Source organism: Anastrepha obliqua, chromosome 2 (genome assembly GCF_027943255.1).
Source record: "Anastrepha obliqua isolate idAnaObli1 chromosome 2, idAnaObli1_1.0, whole genome shotgun sequence".
In the NCBI taxonomy this organism is placed as follows: Eukaryota; Metazoa; Arthropoda; class Insecta; order Diptera; family Tephritidae; genus Anastrepha; species Anastrepha obliqua.
Window position 1 is genome coordinate 98,927,180 of NC_072893.1, and position 25,894 is coordinate 98,953,073.

Here is a 25,894-nt window from a genome sequence, read left to right on the forward strand (position 1 = left end):
ACTTGAGATGCCTCATCCCCTAATGGATATTAGCTACTTACCCATCCAACTTTTCAACGAAATACTATTGATGTTAAATGGTTTATATAATATTTCCCTTTAATAGTTTTTTAATTGAAAACGTTCAAACGAAAATTAAAAATTTGATACAATTTTTAGGCATTTGAGTGTGTCGTCATAACAAAAAAGGAGTGACCATTTTAATCATAATGGTGTAAGTTGTGTTAATTCTCATCGTACAGGGGCGTGGAATCGCCTAAGTTCATCGAATGAGGAGAAGTATTTGTACGGGGTGTACTACGAATAGACCGCGGACTTTTATGGTCTCTTAACCGGAAGTGTTCACCTGAAAGTTGATTAAATGCAGATGACATCTCACTAGTTGTTGGAACCGAATAATTTATGCCTCTTGAAAAATCATTTCCAACTGTCCGTGACATATGCGGCGCAGGATGCACTGGTTTACGTCTTGCCCATGACTCTGACGCCATTTGCCATTCGACACTTTCTTTTTGTGAGGGGTAAATATGTTTTTTGCTTTGCTCCAACTCCAATCTTGGCGAAATTCCTTGGTATAAATTATCTTTAGTCTGCTTAACATTTGCTGAACGATGATAGTTTATATTTGAAGATGACGAGTTAGGACTAGGTGTATTATGAGAATATCGAGGAGTTTGTGACGAGTATGGTGTATTGTAAGGTGTCATAAACGGCGTTTGTCCGCTTGGAGTATACGGAGTATTTACATACCCACCCTGATATCCAGGAGTGTTAGGATAATGGGGCGTATGAATTATTGACGCCTGTGATATATGTTGCTCGGTTGTTCTAGAATCCACGTTACCCCTAGGGGTATCATATCCGGATGTTCTAATGCTGGCTGAAGCATTTGGTGTAGAAGTGGGAGTGTTTGCTATAATCGGATCTGAGTAATGATCTTTAAACCATTTTAGAAGTGAATTCAATGAATCAAATATTTGACCTCTAAAACGGAAGCCTTCCGGGATAACTGTTACGTATTCATGCCTACATTTGGTTTTAGGCAAATATGATAATAAAAATTTTCCCGGATAAGATTTCGAAGCTGATATGAAATAATGTATTTTTTTAGGATCTTTAGCCTTTTCTTCTTTAAGTATTTCTTCCATTTTATCTTTCACGCCACCACCTGTGTCTCTGTAATATTTATAGGTAAGAATTTCTCTAGCACATGATGCCATTGGGTTAACATGCCTCGCAATAATTTCATCCAAATCCTCAAATTCTTCATTTCCAATCCACAAACTTTGACCCAAACTAAAAGCATTTTCTTTTCCTTCTTCTCGGACGTCAATGTGTTGATAAATTCCAGTTGTAACCTTCCATGTCACAGTAAGATGATCGGATCCCTTGCTTGATGGTCGTACAACCACCTCTCCTTGATCCATATTTTCCATAATTTTAACAACTTCGGCGTATGATTTGTTGTGGAATGAAGGGTGAATAATTACCCGCTTTACATATTGCTGTTTTGACCTCACTTGTTTTTGTTCATTTTCTTTTCGATTATCCTTATCCTCCGTTTCATAATCATAGAATGGATCTTTACGCGGCCTCCATTCATGATTTTTATCCATTAAGTCAGAGCTTTTAGAAGAGCAATCGACCGAAAACCTTTCGACGTCAATTTTAATAATACGCACATGTATCGCTTGCCCAATTTGAACACGGTCCTCTGGATTCAACACGTGTCTATCAGACAGGTTTTTAATGTGAATGAAACCAGAGAGACCATTATCTAAGCGAAGCTTGACTCCAGTTGCTTGTCCAGGACAGGCACCAGCATCAAAATGGTTCCATACTTCGGATAATTCTGGAAAGTCATCTTTTAAACAAAAGGGACACTGCCAATGTCCAGTTTCATCATGTCTTACTGGATTAGCTTGATCTAATTGATCTCCTTGAGGCTTTTTATGAGATATTCCACCAACTGTAGCCAAAACCATCTTTCCAACATAAAATGATTCGGGCGTCTCTTTTGTTAACATATCAAACAGTTCCTCAGAGTTAGGGGAGCGATAAGGCGTTCTTAGATCTTTATATAAAGCGTTTAGTTCTGTACGTATATCATACAGAGTTATACTTTTATTACCAAAACCTTGACGTTCTAATTCTACAGCAAACGCATCTAAATCCAGATCTTTAAGTCTCTCAGGGGATTCCAGGATTTCTTCTAGAGCACCAGCGGGATTAGCTTCTTCATCATCATACTCCATGGCGTCAATAGCCATTTTTCTGGCCCATTCATACGTTTCTGGATGTATTCGAGAGCCATCTAAAACTTCAACGTAGGCTTCAGTACTATCACCAAGAGAACTTGTGTCTATTTTAATAAAACCAGAACAATTTATAAAAACCTTTGGACCTAAATGGCACAAAGTTACCAACTGAGTACGGTTTTCAAGCCTTTGATTCGACTGTTTGAGTAATTTAATTAATGCTTGTCCTTTACGTGGCCCTAGGCCACAAATAAATTGCACTAAATTTTGAGTGTAAGAGTTTTGCACAGTTAAATTTATGTCCAAGCCCACCTCATTTGTACGATTTATAAATTCTATATACAAGTGTTCTAGCATATCTTCCTTTGCTAGTTGCTCCTGCAGTGTGTGGTATCGCAGACACAGTATTTCTTCATCAGCGCTGCACAATTGCGAATATTCAACAAGCGGATCCTGCATTTTTCTTGCTAATGATACTGCTTGCTTCAATAAATCTGGATATTCTTTAAAATCGGACGCTCCTTTTTTTGAATTCGCATAGATTTTAGCGAGTTCATTATCAACTATCTCCACGGAAATCATTGGAAATTGTTCTTCCTCCGATATTTCTTTTACTATATCCTGGATGTCATTTTTCAACATTTGCGCTTCTCTCGACTCCCCTCCTATGGCTATAACATGTGGTTTTTTATTTTGAATAAATTCTTTTAAAATTTTCAAGTCAGATAATTTAAAATTTTTTTCATCGGAACGGTAAGAATTTTTACGTTTAAGAATATGTGGTAATCGAAGATAGTCGCTAACATCACCTTCAACGGTTGTTACAGCACAAAAAGCAGCCTGGGAATAATCAGGAACATATGCTATACCCATCGCTCTAATTCCTTTAGCATAACTCCAATCATCATACATATACTCATCAGCAATGTCCGGGCGGTATGGCGCTACTTTTAACCAGTTTGATAACTTCAAGCAGCATGATTTCAACACAAACTGCTTTGCTTCATTAAGTAGAACGGTTTTTAATTCTTTGCGCAAATCTGGAATAACCATCATTTTCAATGCAAGTTCGACACATTCAGCACGTAATGAGTTCCACTCTTGAACCACTTTTGAAAATTCATCTCGTTGGTAAAGTTGTTTAGCTTCATCAATGTATGAATTGGAAGTATTTCCATCAATATGATCAGATATTGTTATATCAACCAACTTATCTTCTTCAGCCACCGAAAGTCTTAAAAACTGATCACCAGCCAAGTCCTTAACTGGCTTTTTCCCCAAATATTTCATAGTGTAACACGAATGATTTTCATCAATCTCCTTTAAACCTTTTTTGGTAGGGCGAACATCTATTTTAGCACGCTCAAAGAAGACTTCCCGCACACATTTTTTAAGAAGAGGTTCCCTAGATAGTTGACGAGCAACAACGAATTTTGTAGCATGTAATACTTCTTCGACTGTCACGAACTTAGGACACAAATATTGCTTTGCCACGTCCGTCGGACTGGCAGTCTCCTGCTCCACTTCATGGCGCTGATAACTGTCTCTCAAATTTTCCGCAAATTGTTCAGGCGTCAATCCAAATCGTTTAGCGAATCCACATATACCTGCTTTACGGCACATTGCATAAGGTCCTGAATCCTTTGCCTGTTTTAGCTGTTCTTCACCTTCATCCACGTCATCATCTATATTCTCACTTATAATCTCACCATCTTGCAGATTCTGACGAAGTTCTTCTTCTCTTGTCAGCCGTTTCTGCTCTTTTTCTCTCCTTCTATTTTCGTCTTGCATTTTAGGTATTTCATGTGAGTAATGAAGTAAAAAGTGCATGTGCACATCTTTTAATTCCTCCATTGTCTGCACTTCCTTTACCCTCTCTAAATCCTCATCTTGAATAATTCGAATACCGTCCGGTGCTGAATTATCTCCGTTTTTGGTTATATACGATTTCTGAAAGTCACGCATATTTTCAAATAACACTTTTAATTTGTTTTTTCTGTTAAAAAGCTGAGACCACCTTTCATCATAATAATATATCTTCCATAAATCTTCGCAATTTAATTCGGGTTTTACGTATTCCTTCCTATAAAAAGCTATGAAAGGTACCTCTAACTGCTGATTTCTAATAAATTCCAAAGCTTGTTTAATTTTTCCTACAGCACTTATTGGTTTTTTATGCTTATCACGACTTGCTTCCAAAGATTCTTGTTGAGATACTGTTTGCTTGCAAAAGGCTTGCTTGTAGATCCATTCAGATTCATCGTCTAATTCAGATGACCCTTCAGCAACGGGCGTTACTGGAACTTGTCTTAACTGCATGCGCTCCGGTATGTCAGTTTTTCGAATCTCATTATCCAAGTCCGTGAAATGTCCTCGTTTTAGTTCACTTGGTTCATATAGATCAAAAATAGTTTTCTTAGAAACTTTTTTCTTAGGTGCTTTCTTTTTACTTTTTCCGCGAGCTTCTTCACCAATATCTTCGTCGTATTCGTCACCTTCGGATTCGTCTTCATATTCATCTTCCTCATATTTGGCAAAATCATCGTAATCAAAATCTACCCCAAATATATCTTGGCCTTCTTGCAATGACCTAAAGAAAGAAAAACAGAACAAATCAGTTTTTAAAGGGGAGATTATTTTTGATACAACAAATATAAGATAAAAAAAAAACTTGCAGGCGTTGTTTAGGATACCTGTAAGAAATAGCTCATGACAACGCTATGTTTGTAGAATATTGTTAGAAGATATTTCAACATCACCCCAAAAATATCCAATTTTAAAATATTTTTTTATTCCAAATTAAATTAATTATTAAAAGTAAATATAAAGCCGAAAGCCATTTCTACTAATTCTTTTAAATATGATATTTATTTAAATGCACAGAAACAGTATGAGAAAATATTCTTTTTTTTTTTGTCACAAAAATTCATGTTTACTTACGCGTCGGTAAATATTGGCCTTCGTTTTTTTTTCTTCTCCGCTATTGGCCGTCCTTCATCATCGACAATAAAGTCATCAGCGTCTGAATCCGATTCTTCTTCTTCCTCTTCGTAAGTATCTTGCTCTTTATTGCTACGTTCAGATCGCCTTTCGGCATTCTGAAATTACATAACCAAAATATTTTAATATTTTTGTAGAGTACACAGACTAGAATTTCATTCATTAATAAATTTTTTTCCAAAAAAAATATCACCCCATTATACAGTATTCTCAAAATATTTCTATACGCCCTGCGAAAGTGTTGGGTATTTCATATGATAAAATGTATATATATATATTCCATATCGTATTCCATTTTTCATACCCGACCTAAATAAAAGTTCCGTCTTAGGAAATACCTCTTCATGCGGTTAATTCCTACGCTTAGCACAACCAGTAATATTCTCTTTATACACATTGCCGTTTGCTGAACAGTCTGTGTCAGAAAAAAGGAACCGCGATTATTCATGAAGTATAAAAGATATATATTTAAAATTTACATGAAAGTATATACAAAACTACGAGTCGCAATTACTCAATAAGCCTTGTAGTCTTCATCGTTGTCGAGTATAGCCTGACATCTTCTTCATGCTTCGAACCAGATTTTGTGCTCGTCGACAAACAGGACTAGATTTTGCGAACTTGACGCACGAGTTGGTTTGAATCATGGACTGGCCTTCCGGCAAGATGCGTTTTCATAATTCCCCACACATTTTCAATGGGGTTGGCGTCTGGGGACTGTGAAGGTCAGTCCAATACTGTGACGCCATTTTCTTGTTTTGGTTTTTCTCAATGTGTTTTTCTAAGAGCAGTGGTTCTGATGATGTGGGACGGTAGGATATGTTCGCCTCCTTTAGTCGACGTTCGATGGCGTTGATACTCATATCTATTGCCTTTTTAGCAAGAACTGATCGTGCTTGGCGTAGTATCAAAGAGGGGTCCCGCTTAAAAAGTTGGGCGATCACTTTATCCTGCTTTTTTGTCGTCACTCACTTCAAGCCGCGCTCGGAAAAGTCATCAACATTTTTGTATACTTTATACCGCTGATTCCACATCACAACAAACTTTTTTGATGTTTTAATTACTTTTGCAGCCGCGGCGTAAGATAATGTCGGCCCTTTCTAATGCGTGCATAAAAATACCGCCTCAAACCGCGTACTTTTCACTCATTTTTATTTGGTTGCGTTTACGGGGATGTTTCGAACGACACTAACCTGAGTTAGCACTAGCGTCGTAGCCCTTGAGTGGAACTATTATGCAGCAAAAAGCAGAATGAAATATATCTTGAAGTTACAAGAAAAAAAAAACAGTTCTTTTCTTCTGACACAGACTGTATATGCAGTCGACAAATTTTGCAGGCAGTCAAAACCAATCCTTAACATTTATCGCTTCTACCATGCCATATGTATTGTTTGTGAGCAAAAACAATGATTCAATCATTAAAGACCAATTTTTCACTTATTCTTGACAAATCGACTTACGTATTAGAATAAATGCTGCTTCCAAGAAAATATAATATATAATTAAACTTTTTATGCAAATTATTTGGTCGGGAACACATTTTCACACATTATAATAAAAACGAATTATTTTGTAAATTAAGAACGATTTTCCTTAGTTAGGTCGATCGTGTCTTAATATTACTGAGAATCTACATATAATTTCAAGATGTCTTTCTGCTGCAGAGAACCCGTTTGTGAATTTAAGTACCGATCAGATATTTGCAAAACTTCTTATTGAAGCTTTATTTTTTATAGCGCAAAGTGTTGCTGAACAACTTCTAACATTGATATCTCGCCGTTCTCAACAACATGATTTTGCCAGTAGACGTGCACATGGTGGACATTTAATTGATGTCATTTTCACACATAATTGTTAATTGAGTCGTGTTTTGAATAAATATAGTGAAACTTGAAAGAATCTAAATATACTTATATTTTTTTATTTTAAAACACGCACACACAATCTCGGCCACGACATGAGTTAGTAAGATCTGTTGGGATATTTTTAAATAAATTATTTTTCAACGTTTCTAGTAAACGGTCGCGGTAACCGAATCGGTTGGTGAGTGGCTACCACTCGGAAATGTACATTTTGGAAACTCCAAATGAAATAGTTTTCACAAAGCAAAAAAATAGGCTTTGTGTTTATTAAATCGTGAACGCTAAGAAATACCGGAAAACTGTAAATATGAACAATTACATTTAGCAAGCTGCACGAGCGTGAGCAACAACAGTTTTGCAGCGACCATCCAACGTTCTCCACACTACAAAAGTAGTCATTGGCAAGCATATTAGCTCTGCTCACCAAACTAAATGTTCCTTTTCGAAGAGTGTGCAGGCCTTTAATATGTAGAGGCATCCTGTTGTAAAATATGTTATACAATTCAAATTCAGAAGTGGAAAAAAGACAACTAGTAGTTATAGATATTTTATGGCATTGCCGTATTAGAATAAAAACTTAACTTAAACTTTACAAGTGGAATACATTCTTCTTCTTAATTGGCGCGATAACCGCTTTCGGGATTTTGGCCGAATTTAACAAAGCGCTCCAGTCGTTTTTCCTCGTGCTAACCGGCGCCAGTTGAATACATCAAGTGAAGTCATGTCCTTCTCCACCTGATCTTTCCAACGCAGAGGAGGCCTTTCTCTTCCTCTGCTACCACCAGCTGGTACCGCATCGAATACTTTCAGAGCCAGGGTATTTGTATCCGTTCGGACGACATGACCCAGCCAGCGTAGCCGTTGGATCTTTATTCGCTGCGCTATGTCTATGTCGTCGTAAAGCTCATATAGCTCATCGTTCTATCGGCTGCGATATTCGTCGTTGCCAACGAGCAAAGGTCCAAAAATCTTCCGCAGAATATTTCTCTTCAACACTTCAAGCGTTGCTTCATCGGGTGTTGTCATCGTCCACGTTTCTGCACTATACGTTAGGACGGGCATGATGAGTGTAGAGTGTTAGTTTTGTTCGTCAACTTACCTACTCATTTGTCTACTTAGTCCAAAGTAGCAATTGTTGGCAAGACAGATTCTACGTTGGATTTCAAAGCTGACATTGTGATAGGTGTTAATGCTGGTTCCTACATAAACAAAGTCTTTTACAACCTCGAAATCATAACTGTCCACAGTGACGTGGGTGCCGATACGCGAGTGCGCCGACTGTTTGTTTGATAGCCTCGTTCACCACCCGACCCACTCTCTTTGTTTTGAGAAAGCAGAATTAACAGCGCGGTTGTTAAGGCCGCTGATATCAATATCATGGGCATACGCCCACAATTGTACACTTTTCTAAAAAATTGTACTTGAGCGATTAAGTTCTGCGGCTCGCATGATCCTTTCCAACACCGGGTAAAAGAAGTCACCCGACAGCGAATCACCCTATCTGAAACCTCGTTTGGTATCAAACGGCTCGGAGAGGTCCTTTCCTATTCTGACGGCTTGTATTGACCAACGTCATTTTACATATCCATATTAGTTTCGCGTTTGGAACTTTACCTCATTTTGTAAAAAATTTCGTAGATTGGCAACGGAAATATTTCTCGTGTATTTTAGTTTTCAAGCAACGTTAAATACAAATGTTTGACAGAAACTGTTATCAGGCAAAGAAAATAAACGCTGGAAAATTACTCTTTTCAGCAACGGAAACATATTCCTCATCTAATAACTGTTAAGAACTATTTTCGTAAAGTTTTCAGAATTCAGGTAACGTTTTCAATTTGTAAATTCGAGATAACGGTTATTATTGGCCAATTTGATAGCGGCGTCTTGATTTTTGTGTGACAAATGTGTGTATATAGTTTTATTTTGTATTTACATATGTTTCTATGTATTAGGATTTGTTTTCTATAAATATACAGACTTCTCGTGCTTTTCCGTTCCAGGCTCAGATGCATGTTAACCTATGGTTCAATAAAAAAAGTTTGCTCAGTAGACAGCTTTCTCGTTCCCTCTTGAATAATAAGACAGGGCAACTCTCTGTCGTGTGACTTCTTTACCCTGGTGCTGGAAAAAATCTTGCGAGTCGCAGAACTTAATCGCTCAGGAACACTTCTTAATTAGAGCGTACAATTGTTGGCGTATGCCGATGATGTTTATATGATTTATGGTTCAGCATTTCAATTCACAGTGCAACTCTATTCAAAGCGTTTTTGAGTTCGCTACAGGACTTGCCAGCAAAAAGTACGGATTATTTTAATAATTTAATGTCGTGAAGTCGTGCACATATAATTTCTTTACTAAGGAAATTTTGTAAATGAATTATTTAAATGATGATTTCTTAGTTTTTAAATAAGTAAGATAAATGTGTTTATTTAAAAGGAACTGGTCGAACAATGGAACAGTTACAACGTGGAAAAATTCAAGTTTGTACTTGAATTCTCCAGACACCGATATACAATTTTGTAATATTTTGAGGCTATGTAAATTTTACCCTTTTTAAAACCATTAAAAAACAAGACCAAATTTAATAATAATTAAATAATATGAGTTATACTAAACTTTGTCAGCCCCTTGTAAGGGTTTTCCAATAACAGGTGTTACAGGTGAATGGATTGCGCTATCGAGAGATGATTAACGATTTTTTATGGCCGGAATACTTCAACAGCACAGGGTCGATTCAAGACCTTAAAGATCGAATTTGTGAGGCTATCGAGGACATAGGGAAGAAATTTTGCAATTCGGTTATGGAAAATTTCATGAAAAGGATATTGTCTTGTAAGCGTGGTCGTGGTGATAATTTGCCTGATGTTATTTTCCACTATTAACGGTATACCTTCCTCTTATAATGAAATAAACATCCGATTATTTATATTAAAAATAGGCATTTTTCTTTGAATATCAAAATAACACCTCTTATTAAAAAACCCTATTAGTTCGATTGATGAGGTTCTTTTTCCTCTTTTCGGACAGAGTCAAAAAATTCCATCAGTATAAAACTTCTCAGTGTACTGAAAATTCAAGATCACTTTGCATAACTCCATTGAGATCTACTTTACTCCGTCGACAGTTTTATAAAGTCTGAGGGTGCAAGATCACGATTATTGGTGCACCTAGCGAAACCTCATTGAAAAACTCTCTTAGCATGTGCCTTGCTATAAATATGATTATGTGAAATAAGAAGTTTCGAAAATTTGCTACTAGATGGCTTAGTGAGCCATATTAAGTTTCCCTCCTTTCTTAGCCAAAGTTACGAATTATTTAACGTATGGATACCCTGGCCATGCTTCAACATCGACGTCGGCGCAGAATATTCATGGCCTGAAGGTTATGCTGTGTATCTGGTGGGACCAGCTGGGTGTTGTGTATTATGAGCTACTGAAACCGAATGAAACGATTACGGGGGATGTCTACCGACGACAATTGATGCGTTTGAGCCGAGCACTGCGAGAAAAACGGCCGCAATACGCCGAAAAACACGACAAAGTTATTTTGCAACATGACAATGCTCGGCCACATGTTGCACAAGTGGTCAAAACATACTTAGAAACGCTCAAATGGGATGTCCTACCCCACCCGCCGTATAGTCCAGACCTTGCGCCATCCGATTACTATCTCTTCCGATCGATGCAACATGGCCTGGCTGACCAGCACTTCCGTAATTACGATGAAGTCAAAAAATGGATCGATTCGTGGATTGCGGCAAAACCGACCGAATTTTTCACAAAGGGAATCCGTGAATTGCCAGAAAGATGGGAAAAAGTAGTAGTAAGCGATGGACAATACTTTGAATATTAAATTTGTAACCATTTTACGTCAATAAAGTTTCAAATTTCGAAAAAAAACCGCACGAACTTATTCATAGCCCTATTAAACAATTAAATAATACATTTTATTATGTGAAGCATGTTCCCCTGGAAGCTACAAATTTACAGCAGCACACGGATTTCTCTGACGAAAAATTTGAGTTCTTTTCACTTGATCTATTTATTGAGCAAGTTTGCAATACTCTCGTAAGAAATGAACCGCTCTCCAATATGGGCTGACTGCATTGATCGGAACAGATGGTATTCCGAAGGTCCACTGTCTGGGGAATACGGCGAGTGGGGCAATATTTCCCAATTCAGTCCCTCTAAACATTTCTGGACCGATTTAGCAACGTGTGGCCTGGCATTGTCATGCAGCAAAATCAGTTTGTCATGTCTACAGTCCCATTCCGGCCGCTTTTCTTTGAGAGCTCGATTCAAACGCATTAGCTGCAATCGGTAACGATCGCCAGTGATGGTTTCAGATGGTGTAAGGAGTTCATAATAGATGCCACCCTTCTGATCCCAACAGCTATACAACATAACCTTTGAAGCATGGATATTTTTTTTCGCTATTGATTGACCTGGTTCGCCTGGCAGGCTCCAACATTTTCGACGCTTAGGGTTATCTTAATAGATCCATTTTTCATCGCCAGTCACGATGCAATGCAGAAAACCTTTTCTTTTCTGTCGTTCAAGAAGCATCTCACAAGTCACCAAAAGTCTCTCGATATCCCTCTCGTTCAATTGATGTGACACCCAGTTACCTGCTTTCTGGATCATTCCCATCGCGTGCAAACGTTTACCGGCGATTGTTCTATCAACATCCAACTCTTTAGACATATTATCATGCCATGCGTCTTCATCCAATAACTGTTGTAGTTGAGTATCTTCGAATTTTTTCGATGTTGTTTTTTTCGGGACGAACGTAGAAATATTTGATGTTAAATAAAAAAGGATCTTTACGCTTCAAACGAATGTCAGCTACTACGATCAATACCTCACATATACACCCTCAAATCACCAGTATATTACACTTCTTTTACGAGGGCGGAAGTTTATTCCGATACCCAATATCTTATAATGTATACATTGCATGAGTTGATATTATGGGCGATTTAAAGTGCAACTTGAATACTGTGAAACTGTTTACCTCAACCAGAGACTGGGTGCCTGACAAAGTGGGATCTGGCTCTCCTAAAGGGGTATGCGACCAAGGCTGACAAGGTATTAATTTTCGCGAACCCACAACAACAGGCAGGAATAACTTTGTGGAGGTAATAGTCTGCACAAGACTGTAGTCCTAATGATAATGATTATTTTATACTTCACTAGCAAACCCGGCCCGCTTCGCTGGGCACACTAAAATAGAATAGATATGGTTTAGAACAGAAAAGATGTGGTTTTCATATTATTTATTTCTTTATTCTTTATTCAAGCGCCTTGGAATAAACAATATTTTTTGTTTTTCTATTTGTTTTTGAGTAAATATAAAATATAAATTGAAAATCCGGAAAAAAGAAGATTGTTTTTAAACTTCAAATCAACGCAAATGAATAACTAAGAAACAATTGTCTTTTTTCCTGATCATCCATGAATTTTTCGTTTCAATTTATAAGTTTTATTAAGCATTGGAGCTTTTTTAACCATTATCCATCTATATTTTTCAAAAAAAAAAACGAAAAAAATTTTTTTTTTTCCACGAACACATAATTTTATTTGAACATTCGGATTTCAGATTAAATTCTCAAATTTCGTAAGAAATTATTCACTGTTCCAAAATCCACTCCAAAAAAATTCACAAACAATTTTTACACTTTGCACTTACGTCTTCTCCGTATGGCATCCAAATCAGAAAGAAATATTGACACATTGTAACTCACACTGTCAATTTAACAGTTCAGTTCCGCCCCAAGCATTAAAAAAGTAAACGACATTATGGCTGGTTCAAAAGAACGCTGTACGCGTTGCCAGTGTTCCGAATTACAACCAAACTTTACGAAACCCATTTTCAATACTTATTTAACAATGTGTGTAAGTTTGGTTTAATTCGGTGCAAAGACACGGCGGGTCCACGTTTTGGCATATATTTAGAGACCCTAGTCATCAATAGGTATGAAAATTACGCCGTATTAAAACACTTATCAACAGCTTTCATTTGATACCCATATTGTACATACACAACCAAAGGTTACCCGGATCCACGTTTTGACCTATATCTCGAGACCCTATCTACCAATAGGTATTCAAACTATACGGAAATCATCTTCAATACCTACTTAACAATATGTGTAAGTTTGGTTTAATTCGGTGCAAAGACACGGCGGGTCCACGTTTTGGCATATATTTCGAGACCCTAGTCATCAATAGGTATGAAAATTACGCCGTATTAAAACACTTATCAACAGCTTTCATTTGATACCCATATTGTACATACACAACCAAAGGTTACCCGGATCCACGTTTTGACCTATATCTCGAGACCCCAGTCACGGAGCGGCATGAAAAATACTCTGAACTAAAGCATTCAGCAACAGCTTCAATTTGATATCCATATTGTACAAACACATTCTAGGGTCCACGTTTTGGTCTCTATCTCGAGACCCTAGTCACGGAGCTGCATGAAAAATACTCTGAACTAAAGCATTCAGCAACAGCTTCCATTTGATACCCATATTGTACATACACATCCAAAGGTTACCCGGGTCCACGTTTTGACCTATATCTCGAACCCTATCCACCAATAGGTATCCAAACTATACGGAAACCATCTTCAATACCTTCTTAATAATGTGTGTAAGTTTGGTTTAATTCGGTGCAAAGACACGGCCGGTTAGCGAACACACACAAAAAGTTGACTTTATTTTATATATAAGATGTACTTACCTCGTCATCTTCATCGAAAAGTTGTTCCGCAATAGCTTCTCTGGCTAAGCCCTCATCAACATGATCTTCCTCACCATCACTTTCTTGAATTCGTCGAAGCCGTTTGAAACGTTTCTAAAATACAAATAAAACGATTTAAAATAATAATATCACTAAATGTATTGGGCGGCGGCAGGAGCCGAATGAGTAGGTGCATGACTACCATTCGGAATTCGGAGGAACGTAGGTTCGAATCTGCAAGAAACTCCAAATTAAAGAAAAAGTTTTTTCGAATAGCGGTCGCCCCTCGGCAGGCAATGACAAGCCTCCAAGTGAATTTCTGTCATAAAAAAAGATTCTCTTCCGAGCTCGGCCAAACACCAAAAAATGGATGTAAGCGCCAATTATATACATATTTATATATACATATTAATTTATACATATATATTTATATATATTATATAATATATGTTTATACCTATATATTATATATATTTATATACAGGGTGAACGATATGAAGTGTTACCAACTTCACACTGTTTGTATCTGTAAAACAGCTCATGACATCAACGTCGAAATTGTTTTAATGACAGTTCAATATCTTGTTTATAAGCCATCAAAAGCATTTATGTCTCAGTTTTGTTGCATTCAAACGTAATAGTGTGATTGCGTTATATTTGGCTGGAAAAACACAACCAGCCATTGTTCGTAAGTGAATAAAATGTTTGTGTATCGCACTATACAACGTTACAATGATACTGGTAGCATTGCAAAACGCTATGAAGGTGACCAAAAAAAACCGCAACAACGCCAGAAATGGTTCGGAAAGTGAAGGCTCGATTTGAACGAAATCCACGTCGAAGTGGAAGAAAAATGGCCAAATATCTGAAAATATCGCAAGTCAGCATTCGACGCATATCGAAAAATGAGCTCAAGGTCAAGGCTTACAAGTTCCAAAAAGCACACGACCTTTCACCCCAGCAAAAAAAAAGTTCGGTGCGAAAGAGCAAAGGAGTTGTTGCGCTTGCACGAACGTGGCGAATTTCCTAACATTGTGTTTTCTATTTTTCCCAATTGAGCAGTTCATAAACACTCAAAACGATCGTCTTTACTTGACCGAACGCTCATACTAGAATTCGAGCCTACGTATGGCCACTCGAAGCAATTTCCCATCGCAAGTAATGGCTTGGGCCGCTGTGACCCCTCATGGACCCTCTCCAATCGTTTTTATCGAGCCTGGTATCAAAGTGAATGCGACTTACTATATTATCGGGAAAATGTTTTAGAAGCTGCTTTAGAGCCGTGGACACGCAAACATTTTGGTCGTAGACCATGGACGTTACAACAGGACTCGCCACCGTCTCATAAAGCTCGTGTGAACCAAGAATGCTTTCGAATTCGCCAGACGCAAATCGATGGACTATTCCATCTGGTCCATTTTGGAGAGCAAGATGAGGACTAAAAAATATGCCAGTATGGATGCGCTGAAAAAAGCGATTATACGAAAATGGGCCAAAATACCTCAAGATCACATTCGTGCAGTAAGCAACTAATTTTTTTACCGTCAAGGCAAAAGGTGGTCATATCGAGCTAAAGTGTATATAGAACTACTGGCCAGTCGCCTGTTATCACCTTTTTTGAAGCGATTTAAGGCTTCGGCATGATTTATTGTTCAAGAGGTGCTGCTCCTGAAATGGACGAAGGTAATCTTTGGGAAACACTGCAGGATGGCATGGAAGAATTACACCATCATGTGAGGCAGCCTATCCAGCTAAAGAGTAACAATGTGAAGGACAGATTTGACCGTGCTGTGAACTCCGAAGGATTCAGCGAAGGAAGTTTGGTACTTCTTTATAAACCGCAAAAAAAAAAAGGGATTGCTCCAAAACTACAAGCAACCTGGGAGGTCCATACAAGGGGATGAAAATATTGAATGATGTGGTGTATCGTACCTATACAGCAATGCAAAATTGGACAGGGAAAACTTAAAGTTATATATCTGGAAATATTGGCTCCATTTAGATCAAAAGATTTGGTGTCTAATCGGGACGATCAGACTTTGGTGGAGGGCAATGTTACGCTCGCGAAGTTTCGCGAACCGACTGGCAACAATTGCGAACGAGAGACCAAAATATAAAAGCATGTAGTAAGCAGCTACTACAACAGAACTCGCCAGAAGATGTAAGCTGCTAGATTAGGATTAGCGATATTTACATGTACATAAGCCCAGGTGCATGCGAATAAACGAAAAGTAATAGAGTGATTCAGTCTGTCAGCTTCAGTCAGCTGAACGTGTACATTTAGAAGTGAAGATTGTGTGTTCTCATTAATTTTTGTGTTTTATTCAGTAATCGAACTGAGAGAGTTATTGTAAGAGATATGAATTTTATCGTAAGAAAATTCGTAACACTATTATAGAATTCCTAATAATAATTCCGGTTGTGCCATTAATGGATTATTCTGAAACTTAATACGGCGGCCGCCGTAGCCGAATGGGTTGGTGCGCGACTACCATTCGGAATTCACAGAGAACGAGGGTTCGAATCTCGGTGAAACATCAAAATGAAGAAAACGTGTTTTCTAATAGCTGTCGCCCCTGGGCAAGCAATGGCAAACCTTCGAGTGTATTTCTGCCATGAAAAAGCTCCTCATAAAAAATGTCTGCCGTTCGGAGTCGGCTTGAAACTGTAGGTCCCTCCATTTGTGGAACAACATCGAGACGCACACCACAAATAGGAAGAGGAGCTCGGCCAAACACCCAAAAAGGGTGCACGCGCCAATTATATATATATATATATATTCACACCATTTCCGTTTCAAATTTTGAGTTCATAACTTCGAAAACAAAAAAGTTACAGATTTTTAATCTGCAAATGCTAAATATTTTCCATAGTACGTTGCAGCTATGACCATCTTGCAAATGTCGGATCCCGAATTTTATTGGAAAAACATGTTGAACGCATTTGTAAAAAAGTAAACCATACGCTATCGGACGGCTTCAATATCAAAGATTACGAATATTTAAAAAATGAAAGGGTTGAATATTTTAAACTTCAATTAATTGAAGTGCTTCGTAACTGTACATACATTATGTGTGACCATATTTACCTTTCTTTCGACTTTCACACCCAAATTCTCTTCGATTAAGTCATAGTCATCATCTTCCAACCGATCATCTAATTCATCATCGTGTTTTTTTCTTTTTTTCGATCCTGTATCAGAATATTCTCCATCGCTCACATCTTCCTCTATTGGATTATCATCGATCAAGTCCTTAAGCTCTTCGCGCAACCGCTCTTCATCATCTGTAAAAATTATAATTAGCAGATTTTAATATACGAACCTGCGGATATAGGATTTATCTAAATGACGCTTATTTAGCTATACAGAATTAGAGGTATTTTGGTAAAAAAAAAAAAATTATTTTGCTTATTCCTTCGATTAATTACTAGATTTAACATTACTTTAGTGAAATCTGTTTGGTTTTTAATTTCAGAATTTTCAGTTCAGAGATATAGTGGTCACCGCAAAACGTCTTTTTTGAGAGGACCTCTCGGAGATCAGCTATAGCTCTTTCTCAAATAAATATATTTACTAATATTAGGTCTTAGAATACAACTAAAAGATAACATAATATGTGTACAAATTTTTAGATCAATAAAAGTTTTCTCAGAAAAATTCTGCTTCACTTTTTCGGCCTTCTAACTGTATTTATATAACGCCTTAATACCAATAATAAAAAATCGTCTTTCCATTTAATCAGTAAGTGTACTTTGAAATTTACGAATTGCTGAAAAAACTTAATATTTCGAGTATGTTTTTGTTTACCTCACGATCAAATGACTGAAGCGACAGACAGAAAAAGAAGTGGTCGTCCTCGCGTGGTTAGAACCAGTGCAGCCATAAAATCCGTTCGAGAAAGAGTTCGCAGAAATCCTCTGAGAAAGCGGAAAATCATGTCCAGTGAAATGAATGTATCGACCTGATCCTTTTGTTTTTTAAATCAAATTATTTATTGCGATCTGTTTTCTTTAAGCATTAAAGCAATATTTTTACTTAAATCTATTAAATTTATTTAAGAGAAAAAATATTTATGGAATACACCCAGTGGAGCACCCATTTACAATACTAATTTGAAGATACATAATAATTAAGCCTATTTATTGTCATATGTGCCCATAATTATGAAAGTGGTCTAAGTCATATATTTCTTGTTTCGAGATATTTAATTAATTGCGTTTGAACGAGTTAAACAATTTTTTAAATTTGGCGACATTATAATTTATAATTTTCTTAGTCTTGATTAATGGAAATATATTATCAGCATGAAATTTCGTATGAATTTCATACGAAAATGTTGTTTTTAAAGCTCTAATTGACTTAGATCATTTACAAAGTTAATTGAATGTCCTATAAAGGACTTAGTGCAATAAAGAACTATGAGTTTTATTTGAAACAATAACTTTAATGAAATAATTTATGAGCATGTATGAATTATTTTTAAAAAGTAATCCATTTTTATTAATATATTTTTTCTAGTTTTTAAGATTCTTAAAATGTTCATGGAGCGATGTACGGCAGTAAACAAATAATATCTTTACGTTTTTCTTCCGTTACTCGTGGAGGGGTGGTGTATAATGGAAGAAATTTAATATTTTCGTATATTTTTGATATTCCTCTTTTAGGTGAAAGATCCAAAACGTGGATTTTAGAATCATCTAAAGATCATTTTATAAGGTTCATTTTTTCAAGAAACACAGATATTGAATTTTCAGCCAAGAGGCAGATTCGCCCGCAGTATTTTTTACTCTTTTTGTTATTGATTCTTCCAATGACTTCGTCAAAATAAAATCCGACATTCGTTTTACCGAAATTGGCTTTTTCCTTGTACACTTTTCTATCAAATCATAATAATGCTCAAGGTTGCATAAGTAAGTCCCTTTTTATTTCAATTTCTTTCAAATCACGGTCATTCGGTAGAAAGCCGAAAGCCGTTTCAATACTATTACTATTGCAATTTTCAACCATGTAATGCTACTTTAATGCTACGATGTTGGCCTGGCCACGCATCACTGTAAGCTATTATATATACAGGGTGAACGATATGAGGTGTTACCTATTCAAAACACCATAACTTTTTTGTGTGAAATTATTTTTTATAGATTTCAAAGACAAAATTGTTCTAAAATTATTACAATTTTAACATATTATATATTCACTTCAGCTCAATATGACTACCTTTCGCCTTGACTATAGCTTTCAAACGATCAAAAAATGAGTTGCAAACTGCACGAATGTGATCTTGAGGTATTTTGGCCCATTCTCGTATAATCGCTTTTTTCAGCGCATCCATACTGGCATATTTTTTAGTCCTCACCTTGCTCTCCAAAATGGACCAGATGGAATAGTCCATCGATTTGCGTCTGGCGAATTTGAAAGCCATTGTGTGATCGAAATGAAGTGTGGAACATGATTTTTTAACAATTCTTGGTTCACACGAGCTTTATGAGACGGTGCCGAATCCTGTTGGAACGTCCATGGTCTACGACCGAAATGTTTGCGTGAATTACAAGCAGGTTTCCGAAGTTGAAAACTTTGTGGACTGCTACACCAAGCAAGTTCTATCTCTTAATTTAACACAATGCAGACAGTATTGTTGCTTGTGAAAGGTGCATTATGATTTTAATTGCTGATCAAAAGTGGCAATCAAATGAATTGTAGGTAATAGAAATTTGTGGCTACTACAAGCGAACAGGATATTGACGACTCTGCTGTACGATATGCGACCCGTGTGCGGTTCGCTGCTGGAACAACAACCATAGAACAACCTAGAACAGAAACCGCTAGATCTACAACAACCTAGAACAGAAACCGCTAGAGCGGCTTTCGTGAGAAGTGGTAAACAAGGGGCACGCCGGCACATAACAATTAAAGAGATGATTTTTACAATGCTACGTATGGTCGACACTTTTGTAAAGAAGCAACGACCGGACGATGAAAACTGCAAATAAACACCGATTAGAAGCCTTAGACATGCATGTTAACAATTACTGAACAAATACCATTACAAAACATTACATGCTGGCGTTACCAAGCCACAGAAAACTCAAAGTAGAGCACATTACAAAAATTTCGATTACTCAATATTAATATATTTCAGTCATTTTTTGTATACTTGGTTAAAAAAGTGGAAGCTTTCTAGTTCATTTATAATAAATACACCTGTGATGTTGGCAATTAGCCGAATTTTCTTGTCCGTAATTAAAACAATATTAACTCTTAATAATTCATATTACTAGCTAGTTATTTTGGAGTCTGCTTTGCCACTCCAAGATGTTGAGGTCAAATGTAATTATAATCATACCTTCATCGTCTTCTTCGCTGCTGTCAGCAAGAGCTTTCAGTTTCTTTAATTTTTTTCTTTCATTGCTATCCAACTCCTCCTCCTCCTAAAATACAAACGCAATGCTTCAGACAGCTGAAAATATTTATTCTTACTACCTACTACCTCGGACTCTTCAGCTTCCGAATCCAAGAAATCCGCCATGTTACAACCTTAATTAAAGGAAAGTAAATAATAAATTCTACCACCACTAATTACACGAATCAAAATCACACACAATAAGCTACATTTACACAAACACTACTTAGTTATTCACTCAAAGTATCGAGTTTTTTGCACATCGATACAATGAAGGAAATAGAAGGTGATATCGATTCGACACATGAAACAATTTAATAACTCATTGCTAAGAATATTATTAGGCCCGTTCTATTTGCCATTTTTTCGCTCGCTTTCTTCATTCTCGATGCACTAAAAGAAAATTTTGAAAAAAACTAAAAGTTATCAAGCAAGATACGCAGCTAGTGAGTACAGTTATAAACAGGTATGACTCACTATTTGACATACACATATAATTCCTACGCTGACAGTATATGTTTATTAAAGCCAGTTCCTTCATCTATTCGCCAATTGCTAACTCTTGGCGAAAAGAAAAGGCGTATTCTAAGCTAACCCGAAATATCATCGCAATACAAAATAAGCAAAAATTAGATATATAAGAAAGTTCAAGGAATGACTTAGTAATATTGTGATTCGTGAGTATAGAACTGAACAAACTAATGCAAACAAAGTGCCGCGTTTAAGTTTTTAAGGCGTAAATGAATATAAAGCTCTTAGTGCAGTTTTTCGCGTCTTTATCCGGAAGACGCCATGCATAGAAAATATGTGTGTATGCGTATAATTTCTTGTGTTTTGTTGTTTCCAAGGTGAATTTATTATAGGTGACAGCAACCACATATATTTAAGTAAAACCCTACATGTATTTGTTGTTGCCTTTGATCCAAGCAGCATGTCAAAATCAGCTGTTTGTTTTCAGGGCGATTTGGTTGTGAAACGTACGCTGCAAATAGTCACAAAATAAAAAGTCGCCCCATTTGAAAAAAATCATCTACGTTTGCGGTATTTTAATTATTAATACATATTTCAGAATTTGCCACGGGCATGCATAAGGTGAAATTGAATGTAGAGAGTGAAGTTTGGCCTCGGAAAAGTTTAAAATAGAGAAACATAACGCCAAAAAACTGCGAAACAAGGGCAAAATTAAAAAAAACGGAGTAAACGGAGTTAGATTTTATGTCAGAAAGAAAATAAGAAAGAGTCTGAGTCCGTAACTGATAGACTATGTACCCATAAATTAAAAGGCAAATTTCAAGCGGTGACAATATTTTCAATATACGCTCCAACTGAAGCTGCAAAAAATTAAGAAAAAGATGCCTTTTCCGATTTGCTTTCTAAAGAGTGCAATAAAATCGCTGACTCTAGTATGTTAATATTACTGGGTGACTTTAACGCTAAAATCGGCAAGGAAGAGTTTGTGAAAGAGGTCTCTGGGATGCACTCTCTACACAATCCTACTAGTAATAATGGCCAATACTTTATAAGCTTTGCAACTGAAAATAACTTATGGATCAGCAGTACTTCTTTCCAACACAAACGTGGAAAATCCCGTGAAGCCGAAAAGCTGTTCAGATAGATCGTGTGCTGGTAGACAGGAGGTATGCTACCTCAGTACTTGACGTTCGTTCACTCCGAGGAGCTTGCTCCGACTCTGACCTTAATTTGATAAAAATTAGATTAAGGCAGCGTTTGGCAGTTGATGCGTCTAAAAATAACTTCAAGAGAGAATAATATAATTTAGAAAAGCTTTATTCGGATAAATAAATTAAAATCAGCTTCCAATCTTCGACAGTGTTAAAATAGATAGGATCCAGCACATATTGCTTATTCTTGGAATACCTGCCAAACTAATAAGGCTCGTTGGCGCAACGCTCACAAATACACAAGCAAAAGTGATCGTTCAAGCGAAGCTCATAGAGTCGTTCCCTATTGAAGCAGGTGTAAAACAAGGTGATGCCTTGTCAACAGTCATATTCAATTTGATAATGCGCTTTGTCGTAAGGGAAGTCAACAAAGGTGGTACCTTGATGACTAAAACAACACAAATATGTGCTTATGCAGATGACATCGGTATTCTGTCAAGAAATAGGAATGACTTAAAACAAATTTTCTTGAAAATTAACAAAACTGCGAACGATATTGGCCTTTTTGTAAACGAGGGCAAAGCCAAATATCTGTTGAAATCGAGGCGGCCTGCACAGATGCCAAATTTCCGTGTGGGAGCCTATACTTTTGAAGAGGAGTTATGTTCGCATGTAGCGGTGATTCAACATCCGCCGTCAGGGATCGCATCAACGCGGCCAATAAAGCGTATTACACCCACCTTAACTTGTTCAAGTCCAAACTTTTGTCTAAAGCTACAAAGTTCGCTATGTACAAGACTCTTATTCGACCAATCCTAACATATGGTGGTGAGGTATGGACTCTTAAGGGTGATGATTGTGCTCAGATTGCTCGCATGGAAAGAAAAGTTTTAAGAAAGATCTTCGGCCCAATAAGAATGGATGATGGTACCAATAGAATCCGATTGAACTCGGAACTCAGCGATCTAACTCAGAACGAGACAGCTATGCGTTTTGTTAAAGCGCAGCGCATAAGATGGGTAGGTCATGTGATCCGTATGCCTTTTGACTGTCCCGTGAAGAAAGCCTTGACAGGAAAGCTAATGGGCGTGACAGCCAAAGGCAGACCGAGGAACCGTTGGATAGACGCAGTGGAACACGAAGCAACAGCTCAAGATAGACCGCTTTGGAGGAGCATTTTGAAGGAAGCTTTGACGCACACCGCGTTGTAACGCTATGAAAGAAGATTTGTTTTAGTTTAAGGCCTGCTGTGTATCGGGAGCACTACTGTCAGCTCGAGCGTTTCGTTTTGTGTTCGGTTGGCTGCGCAGTATATTGCAATAACGGGCCATATGCCCAGTCTTATCGTAGTTGTAACATTTTTAATCCGATCTTCTTGGTCGGGTGAAATGAGGAAATAATTCCTTTATAACTTTTCTCATGGTTTTCTTCATTGAGGTAGGCTCTTCAACTTTAACCCGATGAAATTTGTGGACTGGGTTGCTCAAAGGAGCTGTTCTTTCCTGTGCCAGTGTAAAAGATATTGCCTTAGCGAAAGTCCCATTCGGTGTTGAGTATTCTGCCCGTTTCGTGTCCGGATATCGGAATGCTTAGAATTGTGAATACTTGACACTTCATATATTCCACGATATCGGTTGTTTTCTCTTCAAATGCCAAATGCGCTAATTGTTCAATCTCAGTTGCGTATTCCTCCAAGCTTTCCTTTGAGACGTAGCAGCGACTCTCATAGTTACTCCAATCGCTCCTTTCTTCGACAGCCTGGGGCAGTGCGCCAACCTAAATTCAATCAACCTTCTCCATTATATCAGCTCTGGCTAGCTGCAGATATCTCCCTGTAGGAGGTCTCATAATGGTATCAAAACGGTGCTTTAGTGCTACTTGAGGAGTGCCAGACTGGCACTTCTGCCTTTTCACCTACCTACCTATCTACTCCAATCGGCGGAACCCTTAGGCGAGACAATCAATGCACCAACTTTGTTTACAGTACTTCGGCGATTTGTTGTAGCTGTTGTTCCGAGCTGGAGCTTAAATATAGGGAGTGGTACAGTTCCGTTGGGACCCCAGGTTAACATATCTCAGAGGGGCGAAGCTCCATTACACCTGGCTTAATATCAATCGTTTCGAGTTGCGACGTTAGATGTGTCTTCTGTATCTCTAACTCGGCTAATATTTGTTAAATCTGCGATGTTATTTGTGCCGACTGCAATGATTTTTCCGATGATGTATGTGGGATGGTATTTGTGACGGTATATGCTACGATTGCGATGATATTTGGAACGACTGCGATGATATATGCGTGTTATTGCAGCCATAATTACATTCACGTCCTGCAGGCTCTGCCTTCTCTTCCATTTTGGGTGATGATTCCTCAACTTACAGCTGGAACATATATTCGTCTACATCGATTTTCTCTGCCTCTATAGCCCCACGCTTCCGATCTTGTAACTTCTACTGTTTGCAGAAGTTTACAAGCCACCCTGTTCCCACTCCCTCTTAAGATGTTGAGCCATAAGTTCCCTTAGCTTTCCCACTTTTATGATCCTGTTCAATGGGAGTTCATTCAACATATAAGAGTTACAAATTAATGGCAACACAACTTGCTTGTTACGGTTCCACACGTTTAACTTACGACTGAATTTGCTTTGCGCTGAATTCTACTATTCGCTCGGTATTCACGCAAGTGTTAGTCGTTTCGGGAGCATCGGAATCCTACATCAGGACATTATAACTCTTTTTTCTGTTTTCAATATAATGCATTTATGTGATTTTATTGTACATCTTTACTTACAACTAAGGTATGATAATGTTTCCAAAAAATGTAAAATTATTTTCATTCATTACTGCTCCTTCAGTACTGCCTCCTGCAATTTTAAGATCTTTTGATATTTGAAAAGTGCTTCAGGAATTTTTTTGATAACTTTGAACGTCTTGTTGCTTCAGTTGCAAATAGGGCTTATCAATCTGTTTTTGCTGTTCCAATTTACGATTTAATGTACCTGAATGTCGGATAAGATTTGTTCGATATAAGCCTCCTAGGCTGTTCTTGCTCATTTGTTTTTATAATGGTTGTTGCTTAAATACGCCGGTGGTGGTTGGTCTGAAGCTTGTGCCACTCTCTCTTTTACCTTCATGATGAAACTAACATTTGAAAACTGAGTTTAGCCCCCTCTGAACTCTATATCACAAATTTATCGATTGTTGCTTTTATCTAATTTGCTTCAATTTATCGGTTCTAATAAAATTAGCAATTGTAATAAAGATTGTTCATTGTTTGCAATTGAACGTAGGGAAATTTTTCTTATTTTAAATATGCAATAACATAAAGTCATGAATTGCCATCAGATTTTAAGTGGAGCATGCAATGCAGGGGATCGATGCTTTGCTACAGGCTCTGTCGAAGGAGTATCATTTACTGTAAGCTTAAAATGTTATAGTAAAATCTTGATATGTTGTTTTTTAATATTTGGAGTTTGCGAGTCATGTGTTTCAAGAGATCTTTACTTTTGTTAAACTTACTGTCTGTCCATATCTTTGGATTGTTTAATTATATAATGTGCATTATTGTAATTGTGTGGAAATATTTACCCTTACAGCTTGGCTGTATGAATAAGTGGAAACTCAAAAATTATGATATGTTTTAAGGGTTTTATAGCAAAACATGTACTGTTTATTGAAAAAATTAAAAATCATTGTAAATTCAAAATGCTTTATTTGGTTTTTTTTATGCTTCAATAAATGAGAGCATGAGTCGTTTTCTGTGCTACATAATATAATATAGTGCTGCGCATATGTCCTTGAAAGGTGCTTGTGCCGGACCTTGTACATTGCGTTCGAATGGTTTTGGTTTTTATGACAAACCTCTTTTGTTTTCATGTATGAAAGCTTTTAAAAATTTAATTTGACGTCGCTCATATGGTGTCATAATTAACAAGGCTCAAATTTGGACCTAAATCGATGGATATGACGTAAATGATGTATTAGAACCCGTTTCATTTGAAAATTTTA

General features: G+C 37.2%; 2 protein-coding genes across 3 annotated transcripts in view; one reads left to right on the forward strand and one right to left on the reverse strand.

The window, feature by feature from the left end:
• Window positions 1-73: 73 nt before the first annotated feature.
• LOC129236802 (transcription elongation factor SPT6) lies at window positions 74-20,491 on the reverse strand. The gene is made up of 6 exons (XM_054871040.1): window positions 20,355-20,491; window positions 20,211-20,295; window positions 16,955-17,151; window positions 13,867-13,980; window positions 5,199-5,356; window positions 74-4,848 (listed from the first exon to the last, which is right to left on the reverse strand). The coding sequence occupies exons 1-6, from the start codon at window positions 20,391-20,393 to the stop codon at window positions 225-227; spliced, it is 5,217 nt and encodes a 1,738-aa protein (XP_054727015.1). The 5' UTR covers window positions 20,394-20,491; the 3' UTR covers window positions 74-224.
• A 4,656-nt stretch (window positions 20,492-25,147) lies between these two features.
• The window catches only part of LOC129237821 (dmX-like protein 2), a 115,033-nt gene continuing 114,286 nt past the window's right edge, over window positions 25,148-25,894 (forward strand). For both annotated transcript variants that reach the window (XM_054872768.1, XM_054872769.1), the window contains exon 1: window positions 25,148-25,303. In XM_054872768.1, the coding sequence (XP_054728743.1) occupies window positions 25,217-25,303 (87 nt within the window). In that variant the 5' untranslated portion in view covers window positions 25,148-25,216. The remainder of the gene's footprint in view (window positions 25,304-25,894) is intronic.